General features: G+C 35.5%; 1 protein-coding gene across 2 annotated transcripts in view; it reads right to left on the bottom strand.

Moving 5' to 3' along the window:
• LOC136802078 (BAI1-associated protein 3-like) overlaps positions 1 to 17134 on the bottom strand; it is a 68505-nt gene that overhangs the window by 23822 nt on the left and 27549 nt on the right. For both annotated transcript variants that reach the window (XM_067058799.1, XM_067058798.1), the window contains exons 2-8: positions 16114 to 16188; positions 14814 to 14915; positions 13720 to 13935; positions 13001 to 13146; positions 11594 to 11654; positions 1133 to 1174; positions 270 to 341 (exon numbers count right to left, since the gene is read on the bottom strand). In XM_067058799.1, the coding sequence (XP_066914900.1) occupies positions 270 to 341; positions 1133 to 1174; positions 11594 to 11654; positions 13001 to 13146; positions 13720 to 13935; positions 14814 to 14897 (621 nt within the window). In that variant the 5' untranslated portion in view covers positions 14898 to 14915; positions 16114 to 16188. The remainder of the gene's footprint in view (positions 1 to 269; positions 342 to 1132; positions 1175 to 11593; positions 11655 to 13000; positions 13147 to 13719; positions 13936 to 14813; positions 14916 to 16113; positions 16189 to 17134) is intronic.

Genomic DNA, 17134 nt, shown 5'->3' on the forward strand with positions numbered 1-17134 from the left:
ATTTTAAAATTTATAAAGTCGAGTCTCCATAATTCGAACAGATACGGGAAACATAAATTCTGTTCGAGTTAAGGAAATTTCAAGTTATGGAGTAAGGTTTATAAGGGACTGTTAACTGTTGAAGGGGTCATAAAAGTTGTTCGAGTTATTGAGAGATTCGAGTTATAGAGGTTCGAGTTAAAGAGGCTCCGTTGTATGACAACGAGAAGCCAGTCAGCCCAAATCAAGTGTAAATATAAATACGAGTGGAACAGAAGAATAATGATTACCTGATGCAGAGCTCCTTGTAAAGCCTCCACAGATAAGCCATTCCCATCTCCGTGGAAGAAATCGAACACAATCTAGAGTAAAAGGAAATTGTTTATTATAGTGTGGACGAGATGGGTAGTAAAGCAGACACGACGCAACCGGTACGACAGTTATGGCAGCCGCCGTACCAGATTTTCACAAAAAGCCCCGAAATTCTCTTCTTCGTCGGTAAAATTGCTATAAAATCGCTTAAATTTTCTCATTCGCTGTACCAGATATAGAAATCTTCCGTCGTGCCTGTAAAGGTCTAGTGATTGCAAAAAAATATTATTTATATCTCGTATAAAAGCATTGAGGATGGCGCATTTTTTACCAAAGTGCTTCTCCTTATTTTTAAGATACTTAAGGCGTACAAACTTTCGCGAGCAAATTCGCGTTAAATTCGCGAAAGTAAATTTCGCAATTTTGCAATTTTTCGACTTCGCGGAAATTAGTACGTCTAAAGATAATCTGTTGCTTTCATTTTTTAAGAAAAATTCTCCGCATTCAATTTCGATCAATGACTTCAAAGACACACGGTAAAGCTGAAATAACTTTTAAACAAGACAGTTATCATTAAAAACCCATTGCCTGCCATTACTTTGGAACTTAAAATTTTCAACTATTCTTTGATTTCGAAAGCACTTCAAAAGTGTTTTTCTTAACTTCCCTCCCCTTTCAGACACATTGAAGAGTCATTTTGCTTTATTTCTCATGATTTTTCACTGAAATTTCATTTGTCTACAACCTTTTGTCCATGATTGTACTAGTATAGGGAAGAAAAATTGAACGACGTCGTATGCTGCACTTAATAGTTCAAAACCGACGAAAAAAATTATTTTACCTGTAGAAGTTCTTGGAGCTTTTTGTAATGCCTTTGTAATAGCTGAAATGAAAAATGATGAAAAATAAAGACCCATAGGGGTTATCCCTTTCAATACCAACGACTCTAAAAGCATTCAAAAATCAACAAGTGATACTTTCATGGACCTACCTCGTTATGCACTTAACACATATATAATTGATATCTACGTGAGCATGACCGTTAAACAATCATTCAGAGCACAAATAGTGACAATCTATTAAAATTAGTCATTTGTTTCTTATAAAAAAACGTTTAGAAATCAAGATTTCATGCTCTTGAAATATTCTTTCATATTCAAGACTTCGTGAGCAATGAAACATCTATCTCATCAAAAAATTGAGTAATACGGCTTTTCATAAATTATTGCGCAATACATGAAAACGAGGCAAGTGTTGTTCCGTCAAATCATAACAAACAAGATGGCGGACGAAAAGCTTGCAGATGTGCCTTCAGAGTCATCAACAAAGAAGAAAGCAAAGAAATATCACAAGCCTACACTTGGAAGACAATGTGCTGCATGGGGATGTTATAATAAAGGGTTAAAAGAAGGTGAAGGAGCATGGGATCATCCCCCCCCCCAGGAAGATGGGGGGGGAATCAGATTTTGGTGCCAGGGGGGAAGTGAAAATTTCAAGCTTGATGGGGGGAGAAAGGCGAATAGGGGGTATATTCAGTCCTCTACCTAGTGGGGGGAGTAATAGGATAAATACAGACCTTCCTGGTGTGTTTGGGCATTCAGGCTTATGAGCCTGTCTTTCTTGGGATTTTGAGAGTCTTTTTTTTGCAATATAGTAGCTTGCGAATTGAGGCGAGTCTGGATCATCACTTCGCAACCCTTATACAATACGGCTAGGGGGATTTCCCAATTAGGGGGGGGGAGCACGAATTTTAAAGACAGGTGGGGGGGAAAGGCCAGATGGGGGATTTTAGCTCATATTAGGGGGGACCAAAAAGCTGGAGGACGCCATGAGGAGGAGAAAGAGTTCCATCTGAATTGTCGTTTTTTACATTTCCTGAGGACAAAGATAGACTGTCTTTGTGGTGCAGTCGAATAAAAAGGGTGAATGGAAAAGACAATTTCAAGGTGACTAAAGCAACAACTCTTTGTGAGAAACACTTCCGTACTGAAGATATTCATCGACCTCCTGGAGGTACGCGTAAAAGGTTGAAAGATAAGAAAACTGTAGTACCTTATTTGACTGAAGAAGAAGCCTTCGAAGCCAGTTCCTCTAACCCTAACAAGCGGAAGAAACCGACTCTTCGCCCGTCTCCTCGGAAAAAGTATAGAGAGGTTGATCCAGAAATTGATGATGTTCATCCACCTGAACAAGAAGATGAAGAGAACATTGAAATTGACTGGCAAACAAAATATCATGAAGTCCACGAAGAAAACAGACTATTGAAACAGCAACTGAAAATGCAGACTGTCAAGAATAGTTTTATTGATCATGTAATGTCTAGTGACAAAAGCTGCAAGCACCACACAACATTCCCCACTGTGCACATCTTCAAATCTGTATTTTTTACACTGAACTCTGGGCATATGGGAGAGAATGTTGTATTGTATAACAACCAGGATGTAAAGGGTGTTTCAGAAGCTGGTAGACCCAGGACACTCTCTGCGTTTGAAAGTTTTCTCCTGACAATGGTCAGGCTCAGAGGAAACCATGATATTGAACATTTAAGTTTTCTCTTTGGTATATCAGAGGGATCTGTTTCCAACACAGTGCTTACTTGGATTAACTATATGTATGTCCAGTTTGGCTCAATTTGTATATGGCCAACACGAGCCCAAATAGATCAAGTCATGCCGAAATCAATGAAAGAAAAATTTCCAAAAACAAGATGTATTATTGATTGTGTTGAATTTAAAGTTGCTGTCCCATCATCATTAGTTGCACACAAATTGTTATACTCTGATTATAAGAGCCATACAACCGTGAAAGTTCTTGTTGGTATTGCACCAGGGGGTGGATTTACTTTTATTTCGTCTGCTTTCCCTGGCAGTATAACTGATAAAAACATTGTTGTGAAAAGTGGATTTTTATATCCTGAATTATGGGAGAGAGGTGATGCTATTATGGCAGACAGAGGATTTCTAATAGATGAATATTTGAAACCTCTTGGAATTGAACTTATAATGCCTTCTTTTTTAAGGGGTCGTGAACAACTCGAAGGTGGTGAAGTAGTGAACAGTCAGCAGATTGCGGCAGAAAGGATTCATGTGGAACGAATGATACAGAGACTTAAATGTTTCCACATTTTGACAGAGTTATACCTGTGAATATGTTGGGCTCCTTGAACCAGATCATATCAGTATGTGGTTTTCTATGTAACTTTCAAGAGCCAATTTTAAAGAACAAAAAGTAAACTAATTTTCAATATTACAAATGACTTTTCACCAAGCTTTAGTCATATTTTACTGAATTTGAATATTTTCCCCCTTTTATTGAACTTCAAGCTAAGGCTTTGGGTTTTTTATCATTTTGGCTGAAAAAAGTATTTCTGGAATTTTTTAGTTTTCTCTCGTTTACTTTAGTCTGCTCCAATAATCCCCTGAAACCTCCCAAAAGTGCTGCTTTATAGAACTTTATAGGCTAATTTATACATAACATTTCAGATCTTTTTTTAGAATTTTAGCACATTTTATAAAATTTTTACTATGTTATATCTAAGTTATTTATTCTTAGATTGATCAGATTAGTTTTATACCTTAAAGGAAAGAAATTTTCACAAAACAAATTTTCGCAGAATTTTATTAAGCGGTTTTTGGACAAATCCGTGAAATTAAATTCTACGAAACACAAATATTTCCCTTAAGGTATTTTTATAATTGTTATATTTTTTTGAGATGTAAATATAGCTTTAGATTCTTTAGATTCATTATACCAGTCAACTGTGGTCCTGGTAATAAAAGTAATAATAAAAAATATTCTGTTATCTTAATTATTATAGTATAAGGGGGACCAGGGGACTGTTCATTTGTGGGTTGAACTGGAGTTTCCATCCTCAATATCATTTTAAAACACCTCCCCCCAATTTTGGATCTTTTCTCTGGAGTAAGAAGAATTACCCCCAACGATTCTGAGAAAAAGGTATGTCTTCATACAATGTGTGTTTTATGTGGCTGGAGGGAATAAAGAGAAAATATAATTTTTAAAATAATAAAAATAAGAAATCTTATACCTTACCCCCAACTAATAATGTCTTTGATCTCCCACTGCCAAAAAGGATTATGCATTTAAGCACCTTTCCTCTCTCAAGTTAGCTTCAAAAAAGTTTTGAAGGAGCATTAATCAGGATTTTAGGCAAATTAAGGACCTAAGCTCTATAACAAAAACAATAAGGATCATTGAAGGGACATTGAAGATAACAAGAAGACAAGTCGTGCTTCGACTCGATGAGAACATAATTTTCATACAAATTAGAGAATGTATTATATGGAAACAAAACATTGTACTTTTTTGGACTTCTAAAATTCAACTACTATCTATAGTTGCTCACAAAAATTTCTTTGTTCGAAATTAATAAGTTTGTACTAAACTTTTTCAAAGGTTAAGTGATTTATTTCATAACAAGTTGATTTTCAGATATGAATTAAGTACTGGACAACATTGAATTGATTATACTATCATGAAGTAATTTTTTTGTAAGTGCTCAGCATTAAATTTACAAAAAGGCAATCTAATAATAAAAAAGAAATGTACAAAAATATCATAATCATAAAAATAAAAAAATAGACAAAAACACAAGATAATGTCAATCAAATATTCTTTAAAAAAATATAAATGGCACTCAAAGCACGACAAAAGTTAGATCATTGAATACTGTAGAATAAAAAGTCCTGTTTCTCATTCGGTTTAAACAATTAAGATTTCAAAACGGTTTTCTGCTATTAAATCAAAAGAAAACTCATCTATTAAAAAGACATCACCAAAAAAATCAATATCAAAGCCATGAAAAAAGTGAATAACAAGTAAAAAATCCTAAATCCTATACATCTTCTGAATCTATAAATTTGAAATAAAAATCTAAAATTCTTCTTTGTAATGTTTCCCAATGCTGAACATCAAATTTAACTCTATCAATTATCAACCCCTTTGTTGTGTATACTACAAAGTCACACCAAGTTTGACAGGTAAGGGCTAATTGCATTTGCACCTGATCAAAATATGAATGGTTTCTGTTGATACAAAAAGTTTCACTTTCTTTCACCACCAATGGATTAGGTGATATATTACAAATCATTTTAGGGTCTATTTCTTTGAACTGTTCTGGACATTTCACTTCCAGGATTCCCAATTCTGCATCACAGATGACTTTCCCATCTGGAGTTGCACCCAAAACATAATTCTCCTCATCCAGGACTAGACCAGACGATTCGACAGATATCTTAAAACCAGAAAGCTTCATGAACTGTTCATAATGTTTTATAGCAACTGGTTCATAGTATTTGCCATGGTCCATCTTTGCTTTAACAAAATTGTTTATTTCTTTTGGTTTGACAATGTTTCGCGCAAGAGTAGTAAGCCCTCTGTCAGTCTTAGGAGCACTACTCCCAGTTAACTTGTTGCATAAGAATGCTGTAAACCTGTGTTGACGATATTTGAACCAATTCGGGTCACTTGCCTGTTCTCTAGTACTCTCCTCAATTTTCCTTGTATCCTTGGCACTCGATTTCAACTTCTCCAAAAGTTCTATCTTTTTCATTTCAATAGAATGTACATAGGTATGTTCCCATTCTGACATTTTGTTTGGAATCTCGTGAAATGGAAACTTTGGGTAAAGAAAGTTAACGTCAAAGTCACACGGTATACGTTCAATACTACAATAGACATTGAAGTCGGGTGGCATTAAAGGGCATTGATAACTGAGGAGTGAACCTACTGGTACTCTACCAAATGTGGTATCTCTGTAGTATTCTGGAAAATAATTAATCAGTTTCGGTGCACATAAATCAATCACTTCTGATTTAAGGTTCCAAATCAAACTCAAATTTGGCTCATTACTATCACACTGCTTACGAGCCTCGTATAAAGTGGAGGATATTCCTTTGGACTCCTTGGAAGGGCCAGGTTCACTGTTGTCTTCACTTGAAGACATTGATCTCTTCTTGGCATCAGGTGACTTAAAAGTTATCTCACTGATTGGTGCTCGGTCAATGTTTTCTTGTCGCTTTCTCGTTTGGACAACACCCCATGCTTGTGGTTTTGCAGTACATGCCTTCTCCTCTGGTATTACTGTCCGACGGTCAACAACCCACTTCATAATTGTTTTCATCAAGGCATATGAATGGGAGCATGTTCCTGCGATACCCGCCTTGCATTTGCAAAAAGAATACTTTATTTCACCAGTTTCTTTACATAAAGCGATAAATGCCCAGCGGTTTTCCTGTTTTAGGCTTGCACCTAACAGAGTCTTCACACAGAAAAGGGTATCGTCATATTTAGCATAGGTTGATGATAAGTCAATGAATCTTTCTTCAATCATTTGTTGACCCCTAATGAAATGTTTCTTAATGGCTGTTGCCTTTCTTTTAATAATTTTGTTATCAGTTCATGGTATGCTTTGATGTTATTTACCGTGAAGTTAGGCATCCCACTCAACGATTTCGACCAACCTGCCATGTCTGTTGATCCATCTTTCAATTGTCCTTTGAGAACAGAAGGGACTGATGGTAGGGTGCCATCTTTCCAGAATGGTGCTAAAATAACTCCTGTGGCCTGGGCTTTTTTTCGTATCCAGATCTTTTCTGCAGTAGGATCGGTTAAAATATCACTGGAGTTGTTGTAAAAATACTCCAAAATTCGAACTTGTGCAGTTTTAACGGTTGTAATGTTGTGTAATCGATCACCACGGTAGATGAGCCATTTTTTCAAATGTTCAATTTTATAAGTAGACAATTTTTCAATATCTATGTGAACGTGTGGGTCATCTATGTCTTTCGTATTTGGCTAAGAACATTGATGTATGCTTATTAATAGTGATTTTTATAGATAAAGACGCGTTTTTTGAGCTGAAAAATTAGTTTTTTACAAATATTTGCTTGAGTCATTTTTTACCTACTTTCATGCAAAAAAATCAGAAAAAAACAATGATCCAATATTTCACAAAGTCCAAAAATACCGTTTTTTAGCCGTTTTTTGGCCCAAATTTGCCCAAAAACATTTTTTTTTCGAAAATCGGGCTTCGTCACATTCGAGGGTTTATAGTTATGCATCTTTGTGCAAAAAATCATAAAGAATGAAAGAACCAATCTCGAGAAAAGCTAATACCTAAGTAATTGATAATGTGCTTATAAAAAAATGTCGAATTTGGCCAGTTTTTCTATAAAAACACGCCAAGCAACCAAAAATTTCATGTCTAAACACACATATTCTTCAAAAGTAAGCCCCATGGGCAAAAAAACATCTATCTCATAAAAAAATTGAGTAATTTGACTAAGAACATTGATGTATGCTTATTAATAGTGATTCTTATAGATAAAAATTCCTTTTTTTGAGCAAACAAAATTTTTTTGCAAAAATCTGCTTGAGCCATCTTTTACTTATGATGGTACCCTACTTTCATTCAAAAAATCAGAAAAAAATAATGATCCAACTTTTCACAAAGTCCAAAAAACCCGTTTTTTAGCCGTTTTTCGGCTGAAATTTTCCCCCCAAATTTTTTTTTCGAAAATCGGGCTCCGTCACATCTTGGCCACCACCATTTTGCACCTTTGTACCAAAAATCAAAAGATTCCTATGATTCGATCCTGAGAAAAGTTGGTAACAGACGAACGGACGGACGAACGGACGAACGAACACAGGTTAATTTATAGGACCTCCACCCCACCGGGGTAGCAGAGGCGGATCTGGGATTTTTCTGAGGTGGTTCAAAAATCTCTTTTCAAAATCTTTTTTTCGGAACAAACGTTTTGGGCGTAAATTTTGCACCCGCCCTGTTTGGGCGGTGTCACCTTTTTTCCATTCAACATGGGGGACGTTAATGAGCGCCTGCACGTCTGCAGTTCCCATTACCTATGAACTCCAAACATAGGCCTCAGCGGGTTAGTATGCGCTGAAGGGAGGGCGGCAGGCGAATTTTTTTTTGATCCGGCTTGAACAGCCAGAGGCTGAACGTGTAATAATCGTTTGTGGTGATATTCATATATATGTACATTGGGAAATTCCCTAACTGCAATTGCACACATCTAGTTTCTTCTTTTCAATCTTATCCCACAAAACGTTCATAAAACGGAAATATAGTTTGAGCAAAGAAATATAAGAGTATTATATTTCTTATATTTCTTTGGTTTGACCTTTTATTTTGATAAAACAGATCTGGGTGATCATGCTCAAAACTGCTTGTTTGGTGTATATTCTTTTATATATTCATGGTTCTTGCAGAAAATGTTTTTGAGAAAGCCATGGATAAAAGAGCAAATAAATGGTTTTGAAGAAAAGTTTGAAGAAAAAATAAGACAATTTATAATATTAAATACTTTACACACTTCAGTTTCATTTCGTGAATATTTAAAACATAGTAAAAAAGTTCGATAATTTACTCTTATAACCATTTTTTATGGAATTTCTTTGTAGCGAATTAATTGGCTGACAATCAAGCAAAAACTTTCCATGTTGAGTATGTTTACATTATAAAACCAGAAACGGATAATATTTTGAAAACAGTGATCAAGTTAAAAAATAAAGGAGATTATTTATAATACATACCGGGTGTCCCAGAAAAAAGTTCCGCTCTTTGAAGTGAATTTTCTCGAGTTCTATGAACTTTTAGATAATGAATCTTTTTGCATTGGAAAGAAGAAGGATAAACTTAAATTTTGAGGGGTCATTTATTAAATTAAGTCAACTTGATCAAAAGTTATAGCCTAAATGCTAAAACATCACTTTTCAAAAAAGTCAAAAAAAGACGAAAAAAGAGGAGATCAAATCATCATAAAGAAAGCACTTCTTTTGCCAATTTATTTACGCTCAAAGTTTTTTCCATGCAGTTCTTTAAGGTGTCTTTATTTTATTGTTAATTCCTTTGCATTTCTTTGCCTAATTTAACGAGCTCCCATGGGCATAATCAAGGGGAACGATGCTTTTTCGAGCTCCAAACATTCATCAAAATCTTACCAAGAGTTTCCATAGCTTTTTGTGTCTTTGTCTTACAATGAATTTAATCCCCTCTTTTTTCGTCTTTTTTTGACTTTTTTGAAAAGTGATGTTTTAGCTTTTAGGCCATAACTTTTGATCAAGTTGACTTAACTTAATAAATGACCCCTCGAAATTTAAGTTTATCCTTCCTCTTTCCAATGCAAAAAGATTCATTATCTAAAAGTTAATAGAACTCGAGAAAATTCACTTCAAAGAGCGGAACTTTTTTCTGGGACACCCGGTATAATACAAGGGAATACAATAATATGGAAAAATAAAAGATTGCCAAAAAGTGGAGTACACCATGAGTACTGATATAATGTGTTTTATGTGCAAATAGACTCAAGAAATTCTAGCTCTCATTCAGAAATTAGATGAATAATCTCATAAAAAAGTACTTTTTACATTCAAAGTAAAAAGTTTGATGTTTTTAAGAATTATTAAAGGTACTAACAGTAATCATCAACAGTCTGTAGGAAAGCACTTTTTCAACTTTTTCAATTGTATGGAGTGTTGTTTATAATTCTATTGGTAGAGATTGTTGTTATATATAATTTCATGAATTCTGCATTCAATCGTACTCTTTTATGCTTACTTGTAGGGGGTGGAAGATGCAGGGGCAGTACTCTCAGAGAAAATTCATAAAATGGGGGGTCATTTAACTGATTTTGGGGTGATTTTCCCAAAAAACCCTACGGAAAATGAAGGTTTTGGCACTTTATCAGGAAAATTTCATAAATTGGAGGTCATTTCAAAATGCTAATTGGGTGATTTTTACCAAAAAATTGCAAAATTACCACCTACAATTAAGCACAAGAAGGTAATTTTTTCAGAGGTCACCAATGTCTCTTTCTGTATAAAAGTACCATATTTTCATATGATCACGTAAAAGTAATCTTAGTTTTGTTTTGCAAGTATAAAGGGGTATGAACTCTCTCTTCTTATGACATGACGAAACCAAAAATATTTCCTTGCATCACATTATCTAGCTTGAAGCATGCATGAAGGTTCACCTTTCCAGAAATTTCATTTTTCAACCAAATTCAATCAAATTGCTAAAATGTTGTTCCCTAACCAAACCTTTCTTCCAGTCTCTGTATAAAACAAATTTTGTTTTGTTTTTCTATAATAGTTTTCAAAAATAAAGCTAGCTAGCTTTTTTTCCATGTGAAATTCATCAATGTCCAATGATGGGAGAAGAGTCTCTCGAAACGTAGCCAATCGCAAATCTCGTGATCCATATATAGCTAGTTAGATTTTTCCCTGCGATATTCCCAATGTCCGATGATAGGAAAAGAGCCAAACGTAAATCTCGTGATTATATTCAAGACACGATAAACTTCCACCAAATATTCACAATTAAGTCCTTTTCCATAAAAAATTCCAAACTTCATTTATCAAGCAAAATTTATTTAAGTTTTGTTTTTGTTGGTATGAATGCTTCTCCTCTAAAAATAAACCAAAACAAAAATGTTTCCTCAGAATGAAAGTCGTCTTTTCTTTTTCTTTGGTCACTCTTCGCCACATCAAACAAAAGCAGATGAAAATTCCATCACACAGAGTCTTTGTCAAAATCATCATACATTGATTGATATTGTTGTGTGATTCTCTCAAATTTACTGATTAAATTGAACCAAAAATGTCCTCAAAAAGATAAGTAATTGCCTGATTATTAACACTTTTCAGGACTTCAATTCTTTTCTTTAAAACACTGCATTGAACGCTTGCAAAGAAGTGAGGTCGTTTGCCGTACGAATAGCTACCCTTCAAATCATTTCATTATTTTGCCGGCGACGACATGCGACTGAATGTTATTTTTGTAGGAAAATCTTTTACGCTCAAAACGGTCGGTCAGGTTCGGTCTCGTATTTTCGAGAAATTTCTTTGAACCACCTCAAATTTGCCATTTCACTCGATGCATTTTCTGAACCAGGTTCAAAATTAAAGATTTCCTAGCACAGAAGCAGCTAGATATGTAATCCCGCAAAAAAAATCATAACAAAGATTTTTCACAGCGCGGGAAATCTAGCTACGTCGTACACACATAACCTAAAGATTTTTTAGCGCGGAAAAAGCTAAGTTTGTCGCGCGCACCACGGAAACGCACGCCACATGCATACAACCCCTGGTAAAATAATATCGAGATATGACCAAGAAGAAAAATCAGTTCCGATCAGAAAACTAGATTTCACTTGAAGAAAGGGTCTTTGTATTTTTTATTTACTAAAAGGGTTGGGGTGGTTCAGCTGAACCATTTGAACCCCCTCAGATCCGCCGCTGGGTAGGTCCAAAAAATTACCTTTTTCTTTGTGAGGTCCGTCATACACTCAAGCACTGCTTTCCACATGTGGTCTAATATCCTAAATAAAATGACGAAAAAAGATAAGTATTTCGTTATACACGAGATAAGGTAAAGCTGATCGAGTTTATAAAACTCTTGCCATCTGAAACGCGTGACCCGCGTGGTTTTCACACAAACGACAGATTGAAAGTAAATTCCATCTCTAAATTTCGGAAATGCCGCAAGAAAACAAAAAAAGCATTCGAAAAGCAGCGTTAAGTATAAGGCTTCACTTTTTCTTGTTTGAGAATGATCGAAGACTCCTCTTTTAAATTAAATGGTAGAGCTCACTCTCCTTTTGAGAAATGGGTACTTTTTATATACGCTACAATGAGGTCTCTAACTAATTGTGAAAATATCATCCATGATACTTGTATCAGAATTATATCTTTCATGTACAAAGCTCCTCTTCGCGGATCTGAGATAAGAATTCTTCAAAAATATCGAAAATCTTACGTGACAATTGGGGTCAATTACAGGGTAATTAATATTCAATCTTAGTGTATAGGTAGATCAAGGAAAATAGTACCACACCCCAAACATGATATGACTCAACCAGGGAAAAGCCTCCTTAACTTGGCATTACTTAAGTGTAGTCTCATGATATATATGTCTCAATATCTGTCTGCAAAAAAATATAGGGTCACTGTAACCATGCTATTACGTCTCTGAAATATTTCATTGCAGAAGCTTCAAAGAATATAATTACCGTTCGAAGACTTGAAATGAAAATGATGAAAAATAATAACCCATAGGGAATATCGCATTCGATACATAATTCTATATGCAATGCTTGATCACTTAATTTCTTTAAATAAAAAACTCACTAAAATCCTAGTCTACGCAGGAAGAAAAATAAAAATCTCTTTTAGAAGGGGGCCAAGCCTTGGGCTCCGTGACATCTTTTCTACGACCTAGCCATTTTTAGTCTATTCAAAAGAACAGTATATAGATATATAGTATACAGATATTTTTGAGAGGGAGGACGCGGATTACGCCCGGGAAAACTTTTTATGACCAAAATAGTGACGCCATAGGCAAAATTGCAAGGGAAAATAAGGGGTAGAGAATTAGCTTATTTCCAAAAGTCAAAATAAACGAAAATGATTGGTACCATCTGATAGAGCATGGAATTCTGAGCAAAAAATTATATTACAGCAACTCTCTGACTAAAACAAACAAAGGAATACAGCCGCTTTAAGACCAACTGACTGTCAGCTCTACTGCGATTTGACGTCAGATCTTGTCTTTTGATCGTACTGACGTTGTAATATACTGTTCTTTGGAATAGACTAAAAATGGCTAGGTCGTAGAAAAGATGTCATGGAACCCCAGGCTTGGCCCCCTACTATTTAATATAATTACCGTTCAAAGACTTGAGATAGAAGTGAGGATGACAAGGTGGTCAAATTATTTTCAATATACTCCAAAAGATCATCACAAGATTCGTCGACCGTCTTTTGGTTGTTGGTGATAATCTTAAGAATATAATCTTTCAGACTTTCCTTCATCTAGGTGAAAAGAAAAAAGGATTACAATGAAATATAGCTAATTCGAACTCCTATTATTGGGGCCCCCAGCGGCGTGAATGCGTGAATGGGCTTTTTCACTTGCGTGAATGCGTAAAAATTCAAAGAAAATTGCGTAAAGTTGGGAAAAAAATTGCGCGATTGCGTGAATTGAAGGTGAATTGGGGGGCCTCTATTATTCGAATCTTTCGAAAGTTCGAACTGAATCTCGTGAGATATTTTCAATCATTCAAATCTCTCTCTGATTCGAACAATAGGCTTCCAGAATTATTAATATAGGGCTTATTTAGACTACACAATATATTGGCGAACAATATTCGAATAACAGGTGCCCTGTTAGATAAAGGAATTTTCTTTCCATAGAAAATTCCCCTATATTGTTGGAATACTACAAATTTAGCTGGTAAAAAATTGTGAACACCTTTTCAATATATTTCGGACACTTTTAAAGTTTATTGTGAGCACTTTACAATATATTGCTGGTACTCGCCAATATATTGTCTGACAATGTAATGTATGTAGTGTATGTAGCCATTATTAAAAATGAAAACAAACCCTTTTCCCAACATGTAGTATAATCTGATCCAATTTATTTCTCATGTCTTCTTTAGCACAATTCAATATATTATGGAGAGTTTGTGATGATCTTTCCACGTCTTTCTCACGTTCAGTAAGTCGCATTGCATCCAAGTATTGGTCGAATTGAGCAGCTTTGGGAACGTAATCAAGGAATTGCAAAACATGTGCTGTATTGTTCATCATGATACAAAGCTGTAGACAAAAAGATACAGTATAGAAAACTAATCTTGAACTAATTGACTGGATTGGACTTTCTGTAGGCCATTTCACAGACGCAAAGCGTAATGGGTAATCAGGACCACTACGCACTAATGACGAATTACTATTAGTCCAAAGTTTTGAATTTTTTTAAAAATCATTGCGTCTAGACAACAGAAAGCCGGTTATGGAGGCGCAATCAGTCCTGATTACCCATGATTCATTTCGACTGTCAAATGGCCTATAACAGCAGAAGCGTTTTCAACTATTGAGCTGGCTAGTTCGCTATTTTGTTTTCTATTATTTTATTATTTAATTAACTAAGGAATTAAAATGTTTTGAAATTCGAACGTTCGAAATTCTGAGGTAAAATGGCGGTCGAGTTGGCTTTTAAACTGGGAACACTTTCACAGGAAATCTGTAAGTATTAAGCCTATCTAGTACTCTTTCTACTACTTAGTTAGAAGCATTTAAGGTTGGGGTCCACTCGAAAAAATTTAGTTCGTCGCGAATATCTGCTAACAAAATTTAAAGCCAGACATATGCCTGGAATTAAAAATCTATTGTTCTTTTTTGCTACAAAGATTTAATATTTATTTTTTGCGAAGAACAAGTTTGCGACGAAATCTTTTCCATACTAGACCCAGATTTAGGGGGACAACCCACGAAGGATTAATCCTTTATTTTAACTTCTCTCCATTCGGCTTGGGCGTTTATTCGATAGGGGCGCTTAAAAGAAAGGGGCGTTTATTCGCAGTTATACGGTATTTGATTTCAGACGATCGATTGCGTATGCCGAAAAAGTAAATAAAAAGAGAAGTCACAAAGTTAATAGTGTTATAAGGGCTAGATGGAAAATTACCATATCTTACCTCGTCTGTGACATCAAATTGACCGACGTCATCATAGAATCCTTTGTCTTTTAATTGGTTGAACACTAAATGACCATAATCCATTGCGCATTTACCAACAATCTGAAAAAGGTTGTTACAGACAATGTTAGAGACAAAACAATATACAAAGAGGTTACCATAAATCCATCCATTAATTACGATCTTATACTTCTATACTCTGTACCAGAGTATATCTCACGTTAATCGCTTCGTAGAAGGGATGGAATTTTGAAATTAGCCGTAAATATCGGGTCTGTGTACAGACAAATGCTTCTATGGTTCCACTCTGTTTCAAAGCGAAATCAATCCATTCTATTGGTTAAAGATATTCTCTTTTATATTAGACGGGGGAACGAAACAGGAATTTCCAATATGTTTGGGCCTAGATCGTTTTCAAGGTATCTTTATCTTTTTATGATTCAGAAAGGAATCGCTCGCCTCTAATGCATACAAAGCAAAATTAACAAAATTATTTCTCTCCTGTGCTCGCGGGGCATGGGAGAGAAAAAAGCTATCATTTATTTTAGTTTATAAGATGTTGAACGGTGAAAAAGAATGCAGCTATTATATTTTGATTTTTCCCGACATTTTTCGGACTCGGTCCGTTCTCAAGGGAATGACCAAAATTTTAGTTTATAAGAGATATAAATGATGTAGAATTTTTTTTGCAGAGTCTCCCGAACGTGTAGAATGCGTCGGGAGGTTCAACCCCCCCCCCAAGCGCAGTGACGGCGTCGAGCCTTCAAATTTGGAGTGTCCATGTCAATAACCAATATATAACGGTTTAATTTTGTTTATGAGCATTGTTCTTTGACCTAGAAATTTGCTCAGTTTGATGAAGCTGGAATCTGAAATATCGAGCAAAACATAAATAGCTGATAAATAGAAACGATGATATGGTATTCTTGATTGGATTGGTCCAGATTCCGTTTGGTTGCCACAAGCCAGTTATCACTGTGATAACTTTTCTGACACCTCTAGCTTAAAACTCCTAAAGACTAAAGAATCGACAGGTCATGCTTTCACAGTTTTTATTCATACTAAAAATCGCAGATTTCGAAGAACGAACATTCTGTTGGTCACAATGGTACAGGTTTAGCATCCAACCAGGATTTTTGAATGGAAACTCAGGAGGAAATGCTACTAAATGCCTTTCAGTAAAGCTAGATGGATTACTTATAGAGAGAAATTTGTTCAAGCCAGGTTAATTACTTCCAGAGTAAAATTTGTTTAAGCTAGGTGAATTACTTCCACAGTAAAATTTGGAATGAGAACTTACCCCGACAACTTGTGCTAGAAAGGTGAATGCACCAAGTGGATCAGGCCATTCCAATGTGTTATTGAAAATACAAATCTGAAATGAAAAGAAGGTGTTGTGTTACATTTTTAATGTTTTTCTGTATACAGAAACATCATAATCATTAGAACCCAGTCGTTTTCGCTTTCGTTTTCGAGCAAAGAGCAACGCAGTTTAGAATGTTTAGGCTGAGCAACCATGGCTCGCACCCCCCCCCGCCTGAGCGGGGGGAGCTACACCTCAAATTTGCCATACAAGAGGTGGGAGCTGTGTGTTTTTCCTGACAGGCGGGGGGAGCTCTATCTTGGGGGGACCTGCATAATTTTATGTAACTCTGGGGGCTAAATAACACTTCCTAAATATTTTTCTTTACTGTTTTTAATTTCTCTAAAAAACCTTTATGTCTTCATGCGAAGTGTGATCTGATCCTTAGAAGTGCACACATATGTAAATAGAGCTTTGGAAATCCTTGCAGGGTTCCCAGCGGCCAGGGAAAACCTGGAAAACCTGGAAGAAGGACTGCTTTTAGAAAAAGTCAGTCAAAACCTGGAAAAGTCAGGGCATTTTTTTCCAGAATGTCTTGAATTTGATGATTTTTAGCCAATCTTGGAATCTCCTCTTTTCAAAATTTTTCTTGTCGGACCCAACCATGGTGGGTCCTCCAAATAATCATGATAATTGTCAGGGGAAAAGGGTGGATTTTTAACCAAAAGTCAGGGAAAATTAATCTTGGAAACTGCCTCTTGGCACTATTTCAGAGGGCAATTTTAAGAACTCAAGGGTGCATAAGTTGTATAATGTTAAGTTACTACTAGTTTACTTTACTGTTTATTTACTCGTGTTTTCATTGACTAAATGGTAAAAATTCACATTGAAAAAAAATTATTCATCTAAAATTTTTCCCCTATTATACTGGGACCTAAAATTTTATCAGGCTGGGGGGACCTTGTTCTTAGGGGGGACCTAAATTTAGCGGGGGGACCTAGAACCCCAGTCGGAGCCA

This window comes from Clytia hemisphaerica, unplaced genomic scaffold, assembly GCF_902728285.1.
Source record: "Clytia hemisphaerica strain Z4C2 unplaced genomic scaffold, Clytia hemisphaerica genome assembly, whole genome shotgun sequence".
Lineage (NCBI taxonomy): Eukaryota > Metazoa > Cnidaria > Hydrozoa > Leptothecata > Clytiidae > Clytia > Clytia hemisphaerica.